The sequence below is a fragment of the Juglans regia genome, chromosome 11 (assembly GCF_001411555.2).
Source record: "Juglans regia cultivar Chandler chromosome 11, Walnut 2.0, whole genome shotgun sequence".
Taxonomy (NCBI): Eukaryota; Viridiplantae; Streptophyta; class Magnoliopsida; order Fagales; family Juglandaceae; genus Juglans; species Juglans regia.
In genome coordinates, this window is record NC_049911.1 from 23115472 (window position 1) to 23141252 (window position 25781).

Consider the following 25781-nt stretch of genomic DNA (forward strand, 5'->3'; position numbering starts at 1 on the left):
ATTCAGGTCTTGGTATCAATTATACCCAGACCCACACCTAGGTAAAGATTGTTAACTACTTCTAAAAATTATCAAATTCACAGGCATTAGAGATACAAGCTGGCTTCTTAATGCATGGTATATGCCTTGTAATTAGATAATTCTTTCGGACTCCTCAGAAGATTTATTTTGAATATACCCCAAAAATGAATGAACACCTGTTATGAATTCACCATATTAATGTTCAATTTTTCCCAAGTCATTTGATTGGTCATAGAACACTCACGTGTCATATCACTTTTTTTTACCACATGTTGATCAATATCACGGGAGGAAACTGAAAAAAAAAAACAACAACATTGTTAATTTGTTCTGACCATTTCCATCCTAATATATATATATATAAATGTAAGAGTTGGCAGATTATTTTTCAGAGATGCAAATATAAAAAGATTCTCGAAGTTTTGCATATACATATGCATAAGGATATATATGTTATTCCGCATGTTTGAGAGAGAGAGAGAGAGAGAGAGGGTTAAGAATTACTTGCCAAATCTAAAAAGCGAGCTCTGAAGTTGATGATCAAATTCATTGACAGGGAAAGAGATAAGGACATGATCATATATAATTTGCCTGCACTTCACCTTGATATGTTTTTTCCCAACACATTTGCTGGCCATTGCCTTTCTCCCGCTGAAGAAACTTCGTTATTTTGAAGAGTCTACTCGATCTTATGGATGGATAATCAGGAATTAAATTAAACCCTTTAAGACAGTGTTTAATACGTTTGGTATTTACTGCTCAAGCTTAATTGTGCTTGCTTATGGAAATGAAAAATCACAACAAAAACAGAGGATTTTCTTTTCTATGCATTATGAAGAGACATCTTTTTGCAAATATAATTAGTCAAACATGATCTAGTTAAGGCACATGACGAGCAGTTTGGATTGAGAGGTGATCTCATCTCAACTCATCTCATTTTTATTCACAAATTTCAATTCACAAATTTCATTACTATTCACAAACTATTTCAACTCGTCTCATCTCATCTCTAAATCCAAACATGATCTTTTATTTCTTCGATATTGTTTAGAAACGATATCTTTGGTGGAGTAGTAGAATAGTTGTAATTTAGAAGGGTTTTTTTGTTAAAGAAAAAGGTATACATGTCATTGTCCCCTCACAAGCCATCTCTATTCTCTACTTTCTCGTATATACATGTAAAGTTAAGTTCAAATCCAAGTCATAATATATCAAGGGTGCTCCAAGGTCTACCTAGCATTTCTCATATATCAAATCACACTGCATCGATTGTTGGGTATTTGTTTGGCTAGTCGCCATGCCTTTTCTGGTTGGAGTAATGTTTTTTTCTTTCTACTTCTGTGAATTACGTATGTTGATGTGATATATCTTAAATAACTGATCAGACATACTCATGTTTGTACACTAGACCCAGTTTGGTACCTCGCAGCCCAAATTCAGAGAAACACTATCACCCAGGTGGAAGTTGGAACATTCCTATAAGATTTATGCCAAAACCCAGTTCCCTTTTGCAGACGCACACACTTTGCACTACTTTCCCTTCCTTCCTAATCTCTTGACTCTCTTATCTATCCATCAAATCATAACCTTGTGCAGCAGCTCAATTGAGCGTGGATGCATGACCCATTAATTGGAATAATCATCTGAGAAATATGCTACTTTCAACAGACCCTTGAAATGTAAAAACATAAACATAAACACAAACGAAACCAATGAATGCAATACAATACAAGGATGGCATCCCATTAAGACCATGGCCCCAAACTAGCTAGTATTGGGGTTCGGCCAAATTTGTCTTTGACATTCCCTTCATTTTTGTGCAACAATTCACTGAGCCATCAAATACAGCCTAAAGCAATAACAGAAGTTTCATCAATTAAGTCGGGATGAAGAATCAAGATCAATACCCATCCCATCCATTCAGTCTTTCAGATATGCTATGTTTTTCAGAGAACACATTTTGCAGGAGACCAACAATCGAAAATACATCTAGCAATACGAAATAGAACAAAATATCAAGGCAGGCAAGCAAGAGAATACGTTTCCAACATTGAAATAAAAGCCTCAACTTGATTACAGAGGAGTCGCGAACTTAATCCTGAAAGTATACATTAGACTGAATTGAAAATTCAAGGGCCATATGATCTCTTATCTAAAACAGATGCACACCTTGACTGTTGGTGGAACACAACACGTTCTCTTTCTCCCCGGTCATTCAGTGAAACATTCACGATGTACAGAGAGAAATCACAAAAACACTATATACACATTGCTGAATACAATAACAAAGTTCAAGAAGCAGAAGATCCCCTCCTCCATTCAAGCACGTTCTTGCTCATTACACTGAGGTTGAACAAGAGAGGGGTGATTCTTGAAACAACCCAAATCCGAAGGAACCACACCTTCGAAATTCTTCATTTTTGCTTTAGCTCCACGAGTAACCAATAGCAATGCAACCTGCACATGCCCCGCCTCGACCGCAAACTGCAATGGCGTGTATCCGGCATCCTCAACGACATCAACATGCGCACCATGGTTAAGCAACATTTTCACACACTCAATCCTACCCTTGAATGCAGCTCGATGCAGAGGCGTCCAACCATTCTGATCCCTTCCATTCACGTTTGCCCCTTGCGCAAGACAACTCTTCAGTCCATGAACATCATCAACCCTCGCCGCCCTTTGCAACACATCACCCAAACGCAACAAATCCAGCATATGCAAATGCCCATTTTCTACGGCAAGCGCAAAAGCAGTCTTCCGGTCGTTATTCAGCGCATACTTGGCATTTGAGTATTCCAGCAAACACTGCGCAGCCTCCAAATGCCCTTCCGCTGCGGCATAGTGCAGTGGACTCCAGCCATTACAATCCAAGACATCAACTTTCCCACCAACACGCACGCAAAACCTTATCCCCTCAACGAAACCCCTGACCGCAGCCACATGGATCGGCGTCCGGCCATCCGAGTCAACGGAATTCACATCAATATCTCCAAACCCTGCAAACAAAACCTCCATCAAGTCCACTCTATTTATGGCCGCCGCCTCGTGCAAAACTCTGTCAACCGAATTGTCAATTTTACAACCAGAAGCTATCAAAACCTTCGAAATAACAAGATCAGCAGCACGAATAGCCAATCCAATCATGGACCGTCCATTTGAATCCTTATCATTCACATCAGCACCAGCATCAATCAAATCGTTGACCAAATTTGCAGATCCATATACTACTGCGGCTCTAAGCAAGTCTGTGAGCTGCGGGTCGGTACACCCAGAAAGTGCTTTGTTGAGAAATACATCGGTCTCTGGGATCTGGGCATGGTGGGAAATAAGGAATTCGGCAACATGGGAACCCACAAGGTTGATGGGTATGATGGCGTCACGGAAAACGTGGGGTCCAGGCTTGGCAAACAGACGGCGGAGATCGTCCTGGTGAGCTTTGCCGGTGGGAAGAATGGAGGATCGAACGGTGATGACATCAGGAGGGGAAGAGAGAGGGGGTTGATCGGAAGTCTGAGAGAAAGCGAGGGAATACGATGAGGAAGAGAGAGGTGGGATTACAGAGAATTGCTGGGAGAAAGAGAAGACGGAGGGGTTTGTGGTGTTTAGGGATACCGCCACGGCCATGGTGTGCATTAGGTTGGTCAGCCGAAACGTGGTGGTACACTTTTGGCCTCGCTTGAAGGCCAACTCAACCTCTTTCACGCCAGGCTTCACCAGTCTGTCCATGGTGAATCCTCACCCTAACCTGTCTGTTTCTGGGATAAGTTCGCTCCTTTTCTAGGGAAAATTGGAATTGGGGGGGATGGTGGTTTTGCGTGCTTGGTGCAGATGAGACGAGAAGGAGTCTTTTCAATGGGGTTTAACAAATGGATTAATCTACTGATAATTTGATGGGTTTGGTCAGGACGTGAAGGGAGGGAGGGAGAATGGACAACTGAAAGCGTCAATAGCCGTTAATCCTTTTAACTCTTGGCATGTTTGAAGGTGCACTACATAACACTACCATTCAACAGGACAAGAAGACGAGGTACTCCGTACTCTCGCTTTTATTAAAAAAAACAAAAACGAAACGATCCAAAGCTATATAGGTCGGTGAAAGATCAACGACTTCTTCTCCAGTCGAACAAGGGTGGACCGTGACAACCTGCTTTTCGTTTACTTTTCTAGAACGGTCAGAAACAGGCAGCTCTCAGTAGCATGCTCGAATGGTAAAGAAAAAGAATAATAATTTTCGATAATCTTTTGGGAAATGGAAAATCCTTGAAATGCTTCGTGCGTGCGTTGGACATATAATCTTTTTGTATCAAACACCTTCTTTTTTTTTTTTTCATTTCATAAGCCACGACGGGTATCTTCCCATAATCTTCTGAATATCATCTGTTACTTGCCTCAATCATGAATTATCGTATCAAACACTTCTTAGTATATTAACATTAAAATATTAAATGTTATTGGTTACTAATACCAATCTTAGGGTTAAATATTGTGAGGCCTTTATGTTTTAAAAAGTTTATAAAATTACTTGAGATAAAAATAATAATAAAAAAATTATAAAAAAAATCTTATTTTTCAACGTAGGATTGTTTGATAGAAAATTGGAGTTCTCCGTTTTTTTTTTTTTTTTTTTTTTGAATACTTGTGCTGATAAGAATGGTCACCATTTTTATTGAGAAGATGTTTGGAAAGAAGATGATTGAAATAATTGTTTGTTATACATGTCAAAATAGTGGATTCATTAAATTTCACTCTTTTTTTTCTTCTTCTTCTTCTTCTTCTTCTTCTTCTTTTTTTTTTTTTTTTTTTTGTTTGGAAAATTGGGTTTTTGAAAACCCATTTTGGAGACATGGAGAGAGTATTTACACAAATTTCAGTAGCTGTGAAAACTGAAACCATATAATAATGTAGCATAAGATAAGGTGTGTGTATATATATATATATATATATATATATATATAAACATGACAACTTAAAAAAGTGATGAAAAATATTAATTACTACATGTAACTTTCAATTGATTATTTATAAATATTGTGAACCCATAATATCGTTCTCCATGGGCCACCTCAAACACAAAGATGGAGACTTGGATGATTACTTCCTAGCACTAAACGACGCTCTTTTATTCTTTTTATATTAATCTATTAGACTAAGAGTAACGTTAAATATAAGTTTGAAATAGACAAATTATATATAAGTCTTTTGTAAAAAAAATGGACTCAACTAATAAAAAATAAATTTTTATACGCTTTTTTAACATAAGATTCACGTTTTTATAATAACTTGCATGAGACTTGTATATTTAGAATTGAGCAATGTTACATAACCTCCCCAATCTCTACACACCATATTTTTTAAAATTTTAATTTTTTTAATTTTTTTTTGAGTTTATTATTTTTAAAATAATTTATTTTTTCTATTCATTATTCATATATTAAATATTTAATAAAAGAAAAAAATAATAAAAATTAAAAAATATGTGGTGTGTGGAGGTTGTGTGAATAGTAAGAGGTTGTAAGATTTTTTCTTTAGAATTTATACAAATCATTTCTCTTGCACTAGTTTTAATTTTTTTTATGGTCAACTACTGATTTTAGGCAATTCTTGTTGATTTCCAATCATCTTTTGTATTCGTTTTAGAGTTCCAATATGTATTTTACAATTGATGTTGAGTAATGGGACTCTTTCAAACCTGTTTTATAACTCATTTTACTACTAATTAATGTAATCGTGTTACTGAATTAAAAATAATTTTTGAACTTTATAAAACTATCTTCAATTTCAATGAAGAGTTATGCTTAATTCGAGTTTGATTTAAAAAATTCAATTTCAATGAAGATTTTTTCAGCCTCTAGCTACTCTTACAAAGAAAGGCATTGGCCTAACTAAAGTTCGAGATATGTAGAAGTGTGATTAGTCTAGGCTGTGGGTGAGGATGTAAATTTGGATGCAGATTCGAATACCCGATTATACCCAATATTTAGATTTGTCAAAAAATCGTTTTAAAGAGAAGTGCTATAAATACAAAACGACATCCATTTGAAGATCTAAACCTCGTTTCCTTTATGAGTCAATTTATTTTTTTAATGTGAAACCATTACAGGAACCGAGTATAAAGTTGATACCCGTATTCCATTACAAGTATTGGGTATAAACTTGGTATCCGTATTATATAATATACCCACATCTAAATAGAAGGTGGATACGAAATTTGAATACTCGACTAGGTTTTACTGGATTTCTGAATTTTAGTTGGGTCCGATTGATAAATCCATTCAATTTGTAAGAATAACTACAAATTTTTCATTTTTTTATGAATTTTTCATTGTGAATAATGTCAAGGAGAGAATTATTTTTAATTTTTTTATATCTTAATTTTAAATGGAAGAGTATTGTTTTATTAAGTTTATGATATTTTTATAATCCCATTTTATAAAAATGCCTTACATTTAAAATAAAGTTGTAAATAAAAACTATTATCTCTCTATCCTTTTCCATGCGTGTGACCTTTTGGGATACTCCCTGAACAGTGACAAATCTCAACGTGAATATAGAATGCGAAGACCCATTTGAATAATAAAAGTGTTTTATTTTATTTCATTTCATTTTATTATTACAATCTTTTTAAATTATCACACAAAATATAATAAATAATTTAACTTTTTAAATCTCAAAATAATAATAATATTAAAAAATAATATTTTATTTAACTTTTAATTTGTATCTCCAAACGGCACCAGGATTAACCATTTTACCGATTGAAGGTAATAATTCTTGAAGACAAAATTTGGTAAGCAATCATCTTAAAAAATCAGAAAAATAATTTTAAACATCTTATATTTAATACAATAATAAATTATAAATAAACCTCATGTTGTTTGTTTACAAGATTCTATTATTTTAGTAGAAAATTAGGTTAAAAGCTTAAAGCTATCTATTAGTATGTCTCTTTATCTATTTTTATAGTTCTATTTTTAATTTTTATGTTGAAAAATTTACTTTGAATCTAATTTTTATTTTAATTAAATTGATTAAACATAGAAAAATGTAATTCAGCAAGTTTTTAACCATCTTCCTTTTATCATATTCTGACGTGATCTTATTTAGAGACAATTACTACGGATTTGGGCTGTGTGGAAGGAAAGGACTGCCTAACCACTTTCGAGTTGTACTTTTGGGGACCCAACAAGAGACATCACACATGTTTGGGTGGGCCTTCTCACGGTCTCGTGGTCCAAATCAATCGGCCTTTGTGAAATATTATTACATCTATCCTGGTAGGGGTAGCAATATTTAATACGATCCATGAATCCAATACAAACACGACACGAAATTATCATATTTGAATTTGATATAAATAGGTTCAAATAAAAATAAGTTGACCTATTAAGACACGATTCATAAACGGTATTTAATCTTATTGCAAAATTGAGATTTTATTATTGTCATATTGTAATATTGATATTTATCAATATGCTTATGCTTTTATTGTTGAGATTGTAATTATAGACTTATGCTCATATTTTTTATTGTTGGATTTATATATTAGTTTTATTCTAGGTTAAAATTTGAAAAACATTGATATTTTTTATTAGTAGATAGTATTTTTTTTTTTAAGATATTGTGGCAACTAGTATTAATAAATATAAATTTTAACTTTTATGTGAAATTATATTAATCAAGTAAAATAAGATATGTGGTTACTTCAAAATATTTGTATAAAACATGTTGAAATGAGTTGTATCTTATTGAGTCATTCCTAATTAATTATTAAACGGATCAAAACGAGTGACATGACGCGATCTATTATTGTAATGGATCATCTTAAGATTTGAAGGTCTACCCATTTAACTTAATGAGTCGTATTTGGATTGATCCATATAGTTAAAAGTACAGAACTTAACACGATACAAACACAACACTTGAATACAAATTGCAACCCCTATAAATAATCATTGTAGTATTGTAGTGTTGGGCCATTAATTTACAATTTTAAATATTATGCGAATAAATAAAAGGATTTTGGTCGTATAAGATCTGACTTTGTTGACCCTATAAAAAATAAAGAAACAAATTAGTTGTGATGTATTGGTAAATGGAAATAAGCATTGTTTACTCTTTATAATAATTTTTAATTATATTATCGACTAATCCATTAAAATATAAATTTAAATGTGACTTTAACTTTCTTGGCATAGGGAGTTGAATAGATTTAAATCAAATACATTTGAAGGAGAGGGAGGGAGTTCCATTATTGGTAAAGTCAGTCCCGAATTTGACCAACGTCGACTAGGCCAAGTGGGTAGCCTACCCTAAAGTCCAAGACCTATGCTGTGTAAATCAAACTATCTTATTCACTTCCTGCAAAATTATGAACTACTTCTGACCAACACATTTTCCCTACTTTTCGTCCAACATTCATCATCGGATTTTTCTTTCAAATTATATGCTCTAAATTACGAATAAAATTATAAAATATTTAAGTTATATATGATTTATATATACCAAAATTATATTATATTTTATTATATTATATTCTTACGTGCGTGCATGGCATTGCTCATCAACTATTATAATAAAAAATTATTTTTTAAAACTTAAAAATTCAATATTCAATAAATAATGTCATATTATTATAATAAATATATATATATGAGTAATGATTTATATAAATATCATGCAGTCTCTTTATAAAAAAAAAAAAAAAAAGATAGTGCAAAATTAGAGAGGTGGGTAAGGGTTGCTCCATCCTCCATGTATGGCATGGGAGATTGTTCGCGGACGAGTGCAGATATCATGTGAAAAAGCGCAGCGCCCATCTTGGAAATGTGCAGTCAACAGGGGGAACCACATGATGCTCGCCACGGTCGTTTTCTTCCCCACCATTTCGTCATGGATATCATCATTCATCTCTCTACCCCTCCTCAATCCTTTTCTTTTCTTTTCTTTTTTCTTTTTTGTTTCTTATCACTATAATGTTCCTTCGACATCCCAATCCTCATTTCTATTATGATCTCTGACTCATTCAATCATCCCATTAAGAGGAGATTGCGATGTTCAAACAATCCCCATTTATATCTAAAATAATAATACTCTTTGGCTGGCCTTGTCATTTTCTAACCTTAGCTTAACCTCCACCACATCTAGTTTATTTGCCATATCTTTCAACTTGCTTTCTTCCTTCCCCAACACCTAACAAATCCCTAGAGCTAAACCATTGATTCCACAATTTCACTTTTGTGAGAGAATTGAACTCACATATATATATATATATATATATATATATATATATATATTACGATTCAACTTTCTTTCATTTGGATTGTAAAATCTTACTTTAGATTGACTATTCATACATATATATATACTTTAAATCAAGCATCATATATCACTCCATAACTCAACATAAATCTTTAAGACTACTTATTAGGAGCACAATTTAAGATATATGTTATAATCTTTAATAATTTTACTGCACATCTTTTCAAGATGTTAACAAAATAAGTCACGGTTATGACTTGACTCATAATATTTTTCATGACACTCACTACTTTAATCCAATTCAATGATTTTCATATTTCTATCTAACTGCAATTCCTCCCCATGAGAAGTACCTCAAGAGTTACTAATGGTATAAGACTTCTCATGTAGCAGATAGATACATTCATACCATGAAAATCATCTATAAAAATAATGAAATACTTATATCTATCAAATATTATAGAGAAAAATATTTACATGTGTCTATATGTATTATCTCAATAAACTATCTATTCCTCTTACCGTCTTTTCTCGATATATTTGTTTTTTTTTCTTTTTATATAAATTAACACACATCCTGAGCTTAGAAAATCAAAATACTCCTTTGAGAGTAGATCTTGATACACAAATTATTCACTCCAACTTTATTTTGATGGATGAACTAGTAGTGTCATCAAAATTCTCTTTTAGAAGTAATCTTGACACACAAAATTGTTCATTCCATCATATCCATCTTTACTATGGAGTTTAGTGATTTTTCCTTCCAAAATTAAGTTCATATATTTATACGGCCTATATACCATCAAATAAAATCCATAAGAAACAATAAAATCCATAAGAAACAGTAATTAAAGATTTTATTACTGATAGCCATAATTCAACTTTAGGTAATTCATACAATTATTAAATAATAAAGTATGTGTTTTAAAAGGTAAGAGAAAGAAAGAATTATTTTCAGTTTTTTTTTAATAAATAATATTAAAATAATAATATAGTATAATATAATAATTTGGCCGGTCCATATTCTTGGACTGGGAGGAATTGCAGCATATGTTCTTGTCTCAAACCAAAGAGAGAGAAAAAACAAACCGAGAGAGTCACTGTCATATAAAATCACAGATGCATATTTTATATGTTTGTAATCTACTTTGTCGAGATCATAAAAAAAATTTGTAACCTCTATCTGATATCACATGTTAAATATTTTAATATAAATATTAATAATTGAATCTTCGATCTTATATGATCCATGATAATAAAATAATAACAGTTAAAAGACGTACATTTATCCATCTCAGTTTGATGAAAAATCTGACTTAACTATTAGAGAATGATTACTCTAACAACTTTACTTCTGAGTATCTCTCAATGGCTAGAGGCACAATAATATTATAGATAAGAATCCTTAACCCCTCAGTATTATTTATAAACTTTTGACCATCAAGAAATTTAGAGACTTTGTGTCTCACTATGATTAGATATAAAGTTAATCTTATCTCATTATGACTCACCAATTAAGTGATAAGTATTGAACTATTTCAAACTCATCAAGATATATGTATGTGGGAGATATAGAGTTTAAATAAACTCTTACGTGGTCAGATTCGACAATCCCTACTTCCATGGCTCTCAACTCACCTCCAGTTGCGGCCAATCTCTCCCTATTCCACAACACCAAAAAAGGCAGATCTATCACCTATGAGATAAGTAATAAATAGGTAGTAAGAGGATAATAACGCTATCACTATACATCGCCTATATGTGTAGCCAACACATGCCTATTCTCTCTGCTGATTTGAAGCATTAAAAGTATAATTGAAAGTTGTGACCTCAAATAGCATTAATGGATGGTGATAAGAAAAATATGTGGAGATGAATTTAGACACGCATGTGGTACTTGTTTGCTCAAGGCCAAGTTAAGAGGGAATCTGATTAATATTTAATACTCTACCTAAAAAAAGAACCCATGCATAAATATGCACTTAATCACCCAATACCTCACATGCAATTTACCAAGCTTGGTGGTCTTTGCATTAATTGTTTGTAGGTGTTTGAATTAATTAATTCACGGTGCCGTCTCGTTTGGATTTGAAATTCACATTAATTTATTTTAATTCATCTCATTTTATTATTATAATTTTTTTAAATTTTCATACAAAAGATAATAAATAATTTAATTTTTTAAAATTTTAAAATAATAATAATATTTAAAATAATATTTTATCAATATTTTATTTCATTTATATCAAATCATATCAATTCATCTCAACTTATCTCTAAATCAAAACGAAGACAATCATCGAAGAGTACCGCATATTCATTGTACCTTTACTTTATTTGTTTTTCTTTTGAGAAAAAGGTAACCTATTGAACGCCGAGGGAACCCATAGACAACATTTTGTGCAACCAAATTTAAAAAAAATATATATATATATATATATATATATATATATATAGGAGACTTTTATTTGTTTTGTTTCCAAAAATAATAAAAAATATAAATATAAATAATAAAAATATTAATAAATATAAATTTAAGAGGAATTCTTATAATGATGATCCCTCAAAAAAAGAAAAAAAAAATCCAATTTTGACCCCTTTAAAAACCGTAGTATTATAAATTAGCTCTGTTCCTTATATATTGTTATTATTATCTGTAAAATGTGCCAAAACAGTATAATAAGATCATAAGATATTGGTTAATGAAAAAAAATTATTCGGCACGCCAAGACAAATAAATTCATGTACGTGAAAAAGGTTTCAAGAACTCATCAAGTCAATATTCACTTATTATATCGCCTTCATCACCTTCCAAAACCTTCGCTATATATATATATAAAAATATTCCCACTACACTTCTCTCGTGATGATCAGTTCACGTTATTTCCCCTCTAAAATCGGACAAAAAAACTGTATAATATTATTATTGCATTAGGGCAAAAAAAAAAAAAGAGCTGAAAAGATAAGGAGATTGATGTGAAGACGATATCATGTATAGCCAAAATAAATAAATTAAATTAAAAAAAAACAACTATATATCATGTTCATGTCATCGCCAGTAAAAGAACTATATATACAGATGCTGCCAACATATGTAAATTATTAATCTTGGTGTCTTCTCAAAAGTTCCTTTGCTTTTTTTTTTTTATTATTATTATTGAAAAATGCATAAAGTAGAAGCAAACTCTCATGGAGAAATATAAATACTATATATCTAATTCCCTTGTGCAATTTGAATCAAAAGTGTTCAATGGAGAAGTCATATATATTGTGGCAATTGCGTCATAATTTGAAAGTTTTTCACATGGTTTCAAATACATAAGCAGCTTCGTTGTAGATTGAGATTTTTTATTTTTTTTTAATATGCCGACAACCTTCTTCGGATTCACTCTTGCAGAATAAATTTCGATCTATATATTATATATGTAAAAAAAAAAAAAATTATATAAAATTAATTAAATTGCTGGCTTTAGATTAATTAACAAATTTTAATAGAAGTGGATGGAAAAAAATGCTAATTAATTCAACATTTTAAATTCCTTTCATCCAAATGAATTCTGTAGAAAAAAAAGGGTGCACAATTATAAGACTTCGTCTCGCCCCACCGACAAGCCTCGCATGCAAGATGTAATCAATACAATAGCTCTACTCTCACATCGGTTTTTTTTTTTTTTTTTTTTTTTAATGGACTCTCGTTGTTGAGATAAAATATAAAAGGGACCCCAACTAATCTCTTTATTTTGTTCCTACTTGTAAGTCGGCAGGGAGAATATATCTCTCTACGCATTGCATATTATTAGAGATGATAATATGTGATACGATTTGTGAATTTACGTTACAAAATTAATAGATTTGAATTTAATATAAATAGGCTTGAGTCAAAACGAGTTAATTTGTTAGACACGATTAATAAACGGATCAATCTACTTAATTCGAAATAACATATTTAAATTTTATTTTAAAATTATAATTTTATTATTATTATATTATAATATTTGTATTTCTCCCTATGATCACGTTTTTATTATTAGAATTATAATTTTAGATTTATACTCATATATGTTATTATTGAGTTTGTAATATTGGTTTTTTTTTTTTTGTAATATTAGTTTTATTATTGGTTAAAATTCAAAAAATGTTGATATATTTTTTATTAGGTAGCCTTATTATTTTTTTGGAGATATTATAGCTAATAATAAATATAAATTTTAACTTTTATGTGAGATTATATTAATTATATCAAATAGGTTATGCGAGTCAGTTCAACATATTTATATAAAATAAGTTTAAATGAGTTGTGTCGTGGTGATTTATTTAGAATTAATTATTAAATGAGTTAAAATGAATCGTATTAACTATTATTTAAATGAATCGTATTAAAGTTTGAAAGTCTAACTTATTTTAATTTAATGAATCATATTTAAATTAATTTAAAATAATAAATTATATTTATAACTTGATAGGATTTATCATCCATTATACAATTGAAATTGAGTTGAAAATAAAAATATTTAAAAAAAAAACCAATCTCTTTGTTTTTATGTTGTCTTGAGAGAGAGTGAGAGAGAGAGTGGGAGGATATACATAGATGTGTCAATCAGCACTGCCTTTTTTTCTGGTTTGAAATTTTGTGAATCGAGAATTACAGAAGATAACACACAATCAATAAAAGCCATATATATGTTTGTTTTTCTTTCCTTTTCCTTTTTATCTGCCACTTGGGAAGGATTGACCCAATAAGCAGAAGAAGCCAAAAGGTGTTCGTTCCTAGTTGTTGACCTAATGCACAAAAAGCCAAAACCCAATGGTGGGCCTCTCCTTTACTTGAGAGGCAAATTTTAAACTTCACCCCCAACACAAAATACAAAATTCCTTTATTCAACAACAATCACAACACAAGAGCTGAGAGAGAGATGCAGACAGACAGACAGACAGAGACTCCCACCACAGGCACGCACACACAAAGATAGAAAAGAAAAGTTAAAAAAAAAACAAAAAAGAAGATGGAAAAAGGGGAGCTTAGACCCTTTAGATAGAGAGAGAGAGAGAGAGAGAGAGAGAGAGATAAGGTTGAAGTAGTAAGCTACACGGCAATACAAACGTTTTGGTGTAGTTTGGATGAGTGTGGCACATGCTTTTAGCCACCTCCTTCCTCTCCTCTTTCACATACGACAACACATGCTTCCAAATATACAAGCACTACCTAGCGTGCTATTATTTTACTCCTTTTTTTTTCTTGGATTTTTTTTTTTAATCTTTGTATTATACATATGCTAATAATGATGCTCTCTTGGTGATCCAAGAATTTTTTGTTTTTTTTTTTAGAGTGGGTGGGGGAAGTAATCAATAATTCTACTTAGCATGATAGCATCCCACGTACTAAATATCACATATTTTTTAATATTTTTCTTTCGTTAATAAGTATATAGTGTATGAATGATATATAATATAATATAATTATTTTAATGAAAATAAAATAAATATATAATATGTGGAATGAGTAGCGCAACCAAAAAATAATTGGTTGTTGTTCTTATATTTTAAGTCTATGTTTCTTTGCCTTTTTTTTATTATTATTTATATATATTTTTATTATGGATTAGTACTACTTGTTGTTTTGTCATTAGACAGAGGATTAGTTGGAAGGATTATCATGACCATCGGTCCATCTATGACGTGTAGCATTTTCCGACACTGATGACGTGTCAAAATATCAAGAATGCTGACATGTGATTGACTGTACAAATAGATAAATGGAATAATTGGAAGAAAATTAGTTAGCATGTTGAATGATAAGATATCTTGTCGTGATCTTTAAACTATAATTCCATTAAAATTGTCTAAGTTTGATATAATTTAAAAGTAGTGCACATGCACTTATATTTTTATTTATAATTTTTTTAATAAGAATTTTTTTTTTAAATTTTAAATTTTGAATTATAATTTTCATAATTTTTAATATATCACTAACAATAAGAAGAGGAATAATAATAAATATGTACAGTTTTTTTTTTATAATCTTTTTATATAAATATATTTTGAAATAAGAATATTTTATAATTTTGACACTTAAAGTAAAAGACAGGCAATGTAATTGAGTGTGTGGAGGAAGTCCAGTTGGTTAAGGATTTTTCCAGGTTCATCTACGTACTTGAATCCTAGGAGTACTACTTTGTATGTTTGTCTCGCAACTTTCCCATCAAACAGGATTGGACGGTCTTGATCGGCTTCAAAGACAGAATAAGAACAGTTGGTACAGATCATCAGACGGTAGAGATCAGATTCAAGTACAAATCAGACAGCAGTGTTCAAGAAAGTATCAAACTTCACTGCATGCACGACATCATAACCCCAAGAGTAGTATCTTCCAATCAAACAAAACCAACGGCGGAAATCCATTGGTGGGTCCTGACATCAAATGTAGACCAGAAAAAAAATCTAAGACTGATCAAATCAAATCACTCCCCCGAAACCAAAGAGGATTTTTGTTTTTTTTTTTTTAAGTTTTTAAAAAAAGCACGCTTAGAGCACCACGTGGTAAGGTCTCAGTGGCACAACGCCAAATCAGGCTGGGTTCCCACGGGTCCCAGTAAAATGAGTTTTGATCATCGTATTAACTGGTTTAAAGAATAAAGACTTTAGGAAAGTGGGACCCATAAGAGAAACGTGAGTTGCATAATGCAGACACGTGTACTGTAGTCCCACCGAATACGACAAGGAGCCATATATTTTTTCTTCATTTAATTAACCCATTATTTATTTATTTTGTTTTGTTTTGAAAGGTAAGGGTCTCCCCACCCCAGGCCCTGACAAAAAACATGCGTCACGCGCTTTGCGCTAGAGGACAAAACACGTGTCGTGATCGGTGGCAACATCGGGGTTTGGTGTAGGTGTGGAGGGTGCTTTTGGAAGTTGCCAGAGAATGCGTTTTCTCTTTTAAAATTTTTTTCCGAAAAAAAAAGGAGCCTAGACGGAACCCTTTGTCGCCACGTGCCATGGCGTCGGCCGCACGCAGGAAACCCTTGTCTCCTTTTTTTTTTTTTTTTTTTTCACAGTCATTTTTTCATTCTCTAATTAATTTCAAATAAAATTCAAATTCAAATAAAAATAAATAGCTTTCCGATACAAAATTATGGATTAAAAATTATTTTCAAATATATCTAATTATGTCAATATAAAAATTTTGAATAATAATCATGATTTATAAGTCAGTGTTTTTTTATATCCATATTTTTCTTTATAAAATTATTGTGACAGAAATTCATTTTATATCATAGTTCAAAAGTTAAAATCAGTATTGTATTGTTATTAACTATGTTATCCCAGTAGTCGCTTTTTTCCTGATTAGTTTTTATTGATATTTAGTATTTACATTCATAAAGTTTATTTAAAGCAGTTAAAAAAATAAAAAAATTATTATACAAGCGTGATTATTATTTTTTTAAAATTAAGAATTTGTTTGGATAATAAAATAAAATAAAATAATTTATAAATAATAGTGAGATTATTAATTAAAATCAAATAAAATTAGATAATTTTATCTCATCTATATAACTAAACGGAACCTTTAAGTGTTATTATTATTGAAAATAGTATTCGAAATTATTTGTCCGGCGATTTAAACTCTTGATCAAACATTACGTGAGGTGTCCGTTAAAAAAACATGATGTGAGGTGTTTATAAAGATTCGACACTCCAAACACTCTTTAAAATTATATAAAATAATTAATAATATGTTAAAAAAAAAAAAAGGTTGCTTGGAATAATAATGCATAATAAAAAAATAAAAAAAAGAAAAGCACAAAGCAAGGCCTGCCAATAGCCAGCCATGCGAAACCAGGTCACAACACACAAAAAGAAAACCCAAGTGGAAAACGAGAAATTAAAAATGTTTATTTACTATTAATTATATTTGTTTAATAGTATTGTTAAAAAGGGGTAATTTCTAAATAATAATTAAAATAATATAGAATAAATAAATAATGGGACCAATGTGTACTGTGTTTAATTCGGCCGCCAGCTTTGTCGTCTCCCTCGTCTCCGTCCTGCACCGTCGTTCCTTTGCGTTTGACTCTCACCCCCACCCTCCCCCGAACTCTCTCTCTCTCTCTCTCTGTCTCTCTCTCTCTCATCACTCGCTTTTTATTTCTCTATCTCTATCTCTCTCTTTCTCTATCTATCTCTCTGGGTGTGTACTTCTTTCTCTCTTTTCTAATACTTTGATCTCTCTGCGTCTCTGAGCGCTTCCTGTTCCCCATCTTATTATTTCAGAAACTAGCGTCCCTTCTTATTTCAGCACCCCAAGGCCCAAAACGAGGAATCTATCCAAGATAAAAAAAATACAAAAATTAAAGGGTTCTAAAGCCACCGAGAGAAAGATAGACGGAGAGACCCTTTGGCGTTTGGTTCCTCTGTGAGCATTGTGTTAGTATGAGCAATAAAGGGTTTGTTGAATTTTAAGCCTTTTTCGTGGGTTTGGTTTTTAATCTTTGGGGTTGTGGAAGGGGGAGAGAGAGATTAATGGCCGGTAGTAATGAAGTCAACCAAAATGAATCGAAGGTATTTAGTTTCTTATACTGTCCTGTTCTTTCCCTTCTTGTGTCTTTATTTTCACGAATGTATTGTTATTTTTGAAGTCTGGAGCTTATATGATGCTTTGGTCGATGGGTTTGTTCGATTTGTATTTTTCCTTGGTGGTTTTGGCTTTGGGTTCTTTGGCTTTTAGGAAGTTGAGTAGTTCCAAGTGAGACGTCTGGTCTTTAATGTGGATTGTTTCCTATTATCTGTAATGGCCTCTGCTCAATAAAATGAGTTGATATGATCATGGTTAGTTGAATCTCTTTCCGCCTTCTATTTCTTCGAACTCGGGTGTTGGTTTCTTGTTCCGGAAAGCCAAAGTTTGATAAACTTGCGTTTGATTTGGTGTGAAAAGCTGGAAATTTTCACTAAGCTTCTTGGTTTTTGAGAGATATTTGAATATACCTCCTTTTGTTTTTCTTTCTTTTTTCTACTTCCCCTATTTTTCTTTCCTCGCTCAATAATTTCATGTGGGGTTCTACCTTTGCCTTACTAATATTCATGATTTTCCGTTCTGGGTATGTTGGAGTTTGTCATGTGCATATGATCAATTGGTTGTTAAAATTTAGGCCTTAACGATTCTGTAAACTGTAATTGGTAGATGTTATTTTTAATCCTTTCTATCTTTCTTCTTCCTGTTTTCTTAGAGGGTCGTGCCACTTAATACATGGGTACTCATCTCAAATTTCAAGCTAGCTTACAATCTCCTTCGGCGTGCTGATGGAACGTTCAACCGTGAGTTGGCGGAGTTTCTTGACCGCAAAGTCCCTGCCAATACGATTCCGGTTGATGGGGTTTTCTCCTTTGACCATATTGATAGAGCCGCCGGCCTCTTTAACCGGGTATACCAACCTGCCCCAGAAAATGAGGCTCAATGGAGCATTGAAGAGCTTGGAAGGCCGTTGAGCACCACCAAGATTGTCCCGGTCATAATTTTCTTTCATGGTGGAAGCTTCACCCATTCTTCAGCCAACAGTGCTATTTATGACACTTTTTGTCGCCGCCTTGTCAACACCTCCAAGGCTGTTGTGGTTTCTGTAAATTATCGCCGGTCGCCTGAACATAGATACCCCTGTGCATATGATGATGGATGGGCTGCTCTTAAGTGGGTAAAATCAAGAACGTGGCTTCAGAGTGGGAGGGATTGCAAGGTTCATGTATATTTGGCCGGAGATAGTTCTGGTGGTAATATTGCTCATCATGTAGCAGTGAGGGCAGCTGAGGCAGAAGTTGAGGTATTAGGAAACATCCTTCTTCATCCAATGTTTGCTGGGCAAATGAGAACTGAATCAGAAAGGAGATTGGATGGTAAATACTTTGTTACAATACAAGACCGTGATTGGTATTGGAGAGCTTATCTTCCCGAAGGAGAAGATAGAGATCATCCAGCATGTAACCCGTTTGGCCCCAGGGGAAAAAGCCTCAAAGGTCTCAACTTTCCTAAAAGTCTTGTGGTGGTAGCTGGTTTGGATCTTGTCCAAGATTGGCAATTGGCTTATGTCGAAGGGCTCAAAGAATCTTGCCAAAACGTGAAGCTTCTTTATTTGAAGCAGGCCACCATCGGGTTCTACTTCTTACCAAATAATGACCATTTCTACTGTCTCATGGACGAGATAAACAGCTTCGTGAATTCTAACTGTTAATAGACTACTTAACCTCACCTACAGCAGCCATACCCATACATAACAGAAGCTTGACATTGCACTTGGGGTCTTTGTTTCTTCTTTTTGTCCTTTTGCAGTTACGGTGTGTAGTTTTATGATTGTGTAGTATTACTTCTTACTCTGTTGCCAATCTCAGTGATAATTTGAGAGTTCTGCAACTCTTGGGATCAGTTGTTCTTGGTCTGGAGATTACTGGTCTTTTGAGGGCATGAAGTTATTCAATCAGGGAAGGCCACTTTCAGTAGCTCAGGGGAATCAGAACTCATTCTTGTGGGATTTGGCTGAACCACCAGATAAAGTCTTACTCTAATTAACTTCCAGCCACGATAACCGGGAATAGAGGAGTATTGGGGTAATATTTGGTGGTTGATCAATCTGTTGTAGTAAATGGATATCATTAGCCAGCTCTAATTTCAGGACATCAACTGGAATATATCCATCATGTAATGAAATTGTATTACAATTTGTGTTCTAGTTATATAAAGATTTTGTTTCGAGTCTTTAAAAGTATGTCCCTTCTCCAGTAGAACTATAATCCTTAGAACTGTTTCTATCTATTTTCCCATCAATTCTTTTTTTCTTTTTCTTTTTTTCCTTTTTTCCCCACGGATGAGCATCCAAGCATGGCGAGTTGTGACCATAATGAAAGTGCAACTCTTTCCTATTGGTCAGAATGTTAGGCTGCGAGGAAGTTAATCAAGTTTGGGTTTGCAAATGGTAGGGGCTCTGGGGTCACTTTCCTCTGTCATTTGTTGTGCATGATAGTGAAATAAGGTGAATGGTCGAATCCCACTTTGATGTTTGATATTTGCTTCTATTTGCATCCCATTAAGGATTAAACCTCGAATTCGTTTCCTAAAGCCACAACCAAATGGTAATATTAGAGTGTTTTTCTTGGTCAGTCACCTACTTTGTGGTGTGTAGAAACAACGGTCGAGCCCTTGGAATTCCAATATCTTCCCAAAGCCAAAGCCAAGGCCAAAGCCTAACCCCGTCCACCAAACAAGCATGGAATTTTAAGTTTATTTTTTCTGGAGAAAATGATTGAGCACGAGTCCAAATCAAGGACTTTGCGATCTTTCCACATCAATTTGATTAATTCTTGTCAGTTACCTGAATGCTCATTCTATAGGTGGGTGTTTTTGGAGTTTGGGATGAATAACATATCCTGGAATTGGCTTTGTTTTGATGGGGGGAAACCAATCAAAGTAGTAGTGGTTGGGAATTTTGGATGGATTATCAGGGACCACATTTGATAACCCACCAAAAACAAAACACTGAACAAAAACACATAAAGAAATCCATTAAGATTAAGAAACTTAAGCCTGTTGGGAAGGCTTCAAAGTAAGTGCTTAATGGCCACTTAAGTGGTCGAACAGCTAAGCTCTGGATAAGGACACGAAACCTTGTCCTCAATTGACTTTCTGGGTATTTTTCCAAGAGAATACTTTAATCATAAAGAAATTATATAAAAAAATAAACTTATAAATTGATGTGACTTGATGTAATACGTCAGATCGTAAAGTTATTTTTATTATAATGTAAATCTAACAGATTTTGTGAAGTTACATCAATTTATAAATCTATTTTATGCAATCATCTGTAAACAATTCTCTCTCTCTCTCTCTATATATATATATATATATATAATTATGCTTGGCTTGCTTCTGTCAATAGCAAAAAATAATCACTTTACTAGAATTCTGCTTTTCAGCTTCCTTTGTTGAGATTGTTTAGTGGGAGCAGGTCCCTTTGTAAATTAGCTGTTCATGTTTTGAAAAATGCATCCCAATACGACACAATGAAGTCATTGTCAACAAAAGCCCCTTTCTTTAATGAAGATTATGTACAAAATCTTTAATTTTGTTTGGTCAGTACCTTACTTTCTTATGATTAATCTAATCTGTGGGTCATTGCTTGCGGTTTTCGTGTTTACACCATCATCACACGTCATTACTGCTTAATCCCATTTTTTTTTTTATCAACAAACCACCATACTTTAACCCATTTCATCCTCATTAATTTAATCTAAAGTTATCTAAGAATAACAAATAAAAGAATATTATATACGATTTTTTTAATCTTAAATATGTTTTATTCTCCATAAATCATGTATATGATCATTGATGCATCACGTAAAACTAAATTCTTTAATTTGATTTATTATATTGTATCTATGTTTAAAAATAATATGACTTTTCATGAGTCATTTTCTTTATCTTTTAATTTGAATATTTAAGTTGAACAATATGGATAAGCCAAAAACATTAAATCATAAACATCGTTAAGACTGGATTTCGAAATAAAAATAAATTGAACGAATTCTTTTAGTTTTTAATATTGTTGAGATAAGATTTCGACATAAAATAAATGATGAATTTCTTATAAATTATTTGCTAATCTATAATGAGAAAGAATGTGATAATTAATTATTTTTATTTGTTAAAAGAACATTGAGATCAATTGGCATGTTAAATATTTTTATTTTTTATTTTACATTCAAACATGAAAATTCCTATCTAAGGAGGATGCATGAAAGAGGAGAAATACAAAAAATCATTTCGACTCAAAATTCCAATAAACCCAAATTTCACTTGCACAAAAAAGAGGAAAAATAAACTTATTTTTATTCATTTGGATACAGAAGTATCTCATCTCATCTCATTTTATTTAATTTTAATTAATAATTTTATTATTATTTATAAATTATCTTAACTAATCTCACTATCCAAAAGAAGCAACGTTAAAGTCCAACAAGTAGTCTTCTTCTCATGTGCTTCACTCACAAGATTGAGATTCGAAGCTCTCTCTTGTCTAGGTGGCACCCAACTATTGGCAAAAGTCCAACTTTATTTAAAAATAAATAAATAGTTTCCGCTTGAGATTGTTGAAAGCGATAAAATAAAAATAATTCACGCGAAAACAAGCCACTCTCTCGACACAATACAACTGTACAAGATCATACATTGCTGCCAACTTTAACGGTAATAATTTTCTTTTTCTTTTTGTTTTTGTTTTCCCATGAACAAATGAAGTTGCAATAGCATCTAAATTAGACACATTTTTCATTTAAAAATCATGAGAGGAAAAAAAAAACCTTATACTAATGAACATGTGAACATGGGATCAATTAATAATCATAAAATATAAGAAGAATAATGTTAGATAAATTTTTAAGATGCACAAATTTCGAGTAATCATATTAAAAAAAATGAAACCATCATAAAAAAATAAAATAAAAAGAGAGTATACAAAACTTGTCTTTTCCAAAACTGTACAAATCATTTACATTACAATAATTATCTCTCTTTTTAAGTTTTTAATTTGTTAATATTTGTTAGTGTCCACAGGGATCCAAAAGCAATTTGATTGGTTTTCCTTTTCCAATAATTATTTATTTAAAAAAAAAAAAAGAGACTAGGGGCTATGTTGTCCCCATTATGGGTGCAAATTAAGCAAACTATGTGCCGGTTTATGAGGTAAATCCCAACAAACTATGTTTATGCTTTCTTGTACTTAACAATCTAATCCACATTTCCAAAACCCATCCTTTTCTTGTTTGGTAATTGTTGTTTGTTTGTTTGTTTGTAACACATGAGGTCTTTGACTATATATGTTTAACTCTAATTTTAGTATGAGAGACAAAAAAAAAAGAGTTTTTAGGTACAATATTAAGTCTATATATATAAAGATATTTTGAGCTTTGAAAGTCTTTCAAAAACTCTCTTTTCATGTTTTCTCTTTTCATTTTGAGAGATTTGGAGGGCTTTTTTTTTCATATTTTTGAGGAGGATAAAGATTCTTTTATGAATTATTGTGCGGCATAATAAGATGGCTTCCTCTATGGCCTCGTTTGAAAGCAAAAAAAGAAGAACAAAGAAAAGTATAATCTTGAAAGCTTTCCATACATGAAAAAGGTTAGAAAAGGTGATAGGAAGTTTCCTGCATCTACCATGCGCTTACCTTTGTTAAAAAAATACATATTCCTCTCAGAAAAGTCTCAAAAGGAGAAAGAAAGAAAGAAAGAAAAGGCATGCAGGCAACCTAACGATTTGAAAAAACTCTTTTCATCACATGAATAAGATGCATTTTAAGTTAAAAAACTTGTATATATATATATATATATATATAGTCCGACCACTCTAGAAGACGTACAGAAACTAAAGCAGAAACAGTGCACTTTTGTATAAATTTTGCTTTTTCTTGGGCTGGTAGGTGTCTTGCCTGGCTTTGGTTGGCTCTACATGTGCTGCTGCTGCTGCTGCATGCCTGTGTTAAGGTCAACAGTTTGAATGCAGGTTTACAGCCGGAAACTAAGAAAGCATTTGCAGAAAAATGGCAAGTTTTTGTAGAAGAAAATAAAAATGTGAAACAGCACCTAGACAGATGTGTACAATATTAATATTGTCTTCACATGATGTTTCCTGAATCATCGATCCCTCCTGTCCGATCTCTTTTATTTATTTATTTTATAAATCTGATATATATAGCATGTTTTCCAGTCTTGTTTTCCATGGATGTCACATGGGAAGCATAAATGGGTTTTACCAAGAAATGTTTTCCCTTATTAGGGAACCACGCGGGTAATGTCAACTATGATTTGATATTTCTATATAGTTGGACAGATCGTAATCCATGAATCTGGTTTTAATGGCTCTTCCAAATCTGAGACCATGAAAATACAACTCTAGATCCAAAAGCACAGCCAGAATGGCACTCTTTTTCCATTAATATTGTGAGTTACCATTCATGATCAGTACCAAATCCACAGTACTGTTGGTTCTGAAAAACATTCAACTTGGAAATGAAGTATTGGGCTGGCATTGTTCACAGAGAAGCACAGATCTAGTAGTAGTATTAGCAGTACTCGAATTATCTGATTCAGTAGGCATAAAAGCAGCAGAGGACTTTCAGAAGAAAAGGGAAACACTTTTCTTTTTCTTGGCTCATGCTTGCACATGATCAAACCATTACAACTTTTATTGATAAACAATGGAGTGTTGATCAACAAGATCAGCCCCCGCCTGCACCAGGGAAAGCTTTTCACATACCAATGACCCCATCTGAGGTACTTCAGATTACAACATCCACCATGATTGGGTGGAAAATAAATTATCATAACTTCCAAGAATCAGTCTTGCGCTGTTGTTTCAAGTATTATTTGACATATATATCTTCAGCAGCATAGTTCTTGCAAAATTATTGTTCTTCAAATGTCTATGCTCATCTGAATCTAAGATCAATCATCTCCTTCTCTGTCCTGGTAGTATCCCACAAAATTCAGTTAATTGAATTTCCTTCTCCTTCTCCTTCTCCTTCTCTCTGTCTTTCGCTCATTCAAGGAGTTGATTTCGACGAACACTTGTTTAGCACTTTCTGCAATAATATGTAGTCAATTAAAACAGGTAAAAGCAAGAACAAAAATGAAATAGAATGATTGAATTTTCCTCGTATGGTTTCAAGAGTAAAATCAGCTGGCTTCAAAATTCACATCAGGATGGGAAAAAAAAATGCATTATACACAAATTCAGAACAGTTTACAGCTGGGATTTCTTATAATCCTTCTCACGAGTGAACTTAGGCAGATTGGCTTGACATCCGCTCGAGCAAACTTCAAGTAGATTGTTCGCTCGACACAACGTTTGAGCAAATATTCATAATTAGGGCTTTCTGCACCGCAAAGTATAAATACATACTTTTTTGCACAATATTGCATAGTATTACGGCCAAAACAGAGAGAAAAGAGAGAGAATTCATTTTGTGAGATTTTGAAAGCTTATTAGGTGTATTCAGGCTTTTGGAATTGAGGAGTGATTTGTGATTTCTCTTTCTTACTCCATTTTTGTGATAGTGAATTCCTTGAGGCCGATTCCGCCAATGGACATAGACTTGTTCAAGCCGAACTACATAAATTTTGGGATTCTTTGTATGATTGTCTAATTTTTGTTATTGAGTATTGATACACACCATATTTTCACAACACATTTCACAATAATGTTGTAAGATGAGCGTATTTTTGTAAAGTAATGTTACTTTTATAAAGAGTTTTACATAATTACCCATCATTTAACACATTATTATAAAATGTATTGTGAAAAATGTTGTGTATAAATCATTTTCCTTTGTTATTTGCTTTTGCTAATCTATTTTAAAGTCGTCTCTAGATATCTGGTTGTTCCCAACAGAAATAGCAGTGCTTATGAGATTTTATCAATTCGGATAGATACCAGACAAAGTATTGAGTTCTAAATATTATTC

General features: G+C 32.4%; 2 protein-coding genes across 2 annotated transcripts; one reads left to right on the top strand and one right to left on the bottom strand.

The window, feature by feature from the left end:
- Nucleotides 1–2043: 2043 nt before the first annotated feature.
- Nucleotides 2044–4012, bottom strand: LOC109010943 (protein VAPYRIN-LIKE-like). The gene has a single exon (XM_018991914.2). The coding sequence runs from the start codon at nucleotides 3748–3750 to the stop codon at nucleotides 2341–2343; it is 1410 nt and encodes a 469-aa protein (XP_018847459.1). The 5' UTR covers nucleotides 3751–4012; the 3' UTR covers nucleotides 2044–2340.
- Nucleotides 4013–17421: 13409 nt separating this feature from the next.
- On the top strand, nucleotides 17422–20033 carry LOC109010944 (gibberellin receptor GID1B-like). The gene is made up of 2 exons (XM_018991915.2): nucleotides 17422–17841; nucleotides 18507–20033. Exons 1-2 carry the CDS (start codon nucleotides 17803–17805, stop codon nucleotides 19500–19502), a joined length of 1035 nt encoding a protein of 344 aa, XP_018847460.1. The 5' UTR covers nucleotides 17422–17802; the 3' UTR covers nucleotides 19503–20033.
- Nucleotides 20034–25781: the final 5748 nt, after the last annotated feature.

Bases quoted from the DNA above. Each gene is read 5' to 3' on its own strand.
- LOC109010943 (XM_018991914.2), bottom strand. From the start codon at position 3,750: ATGGACAGACTGGTGAAGCCTGGCGTGAAAGAGGTTGAGTTGGCCTTC.
- LOC109010944 (XM_018991915.2), top strand. From the start codon at position 17,803: ATGGCCGGTAGTAATGAAGTCAACCAAAATGAATCGAAG. The intron at 17,842-18,506 runs GTATTTAGTTTC...CTGTTTTCTTAG, and splicing joins TCAACCAAAATGAATCGAAG to AGGGTCGTGCCACTTAATAC.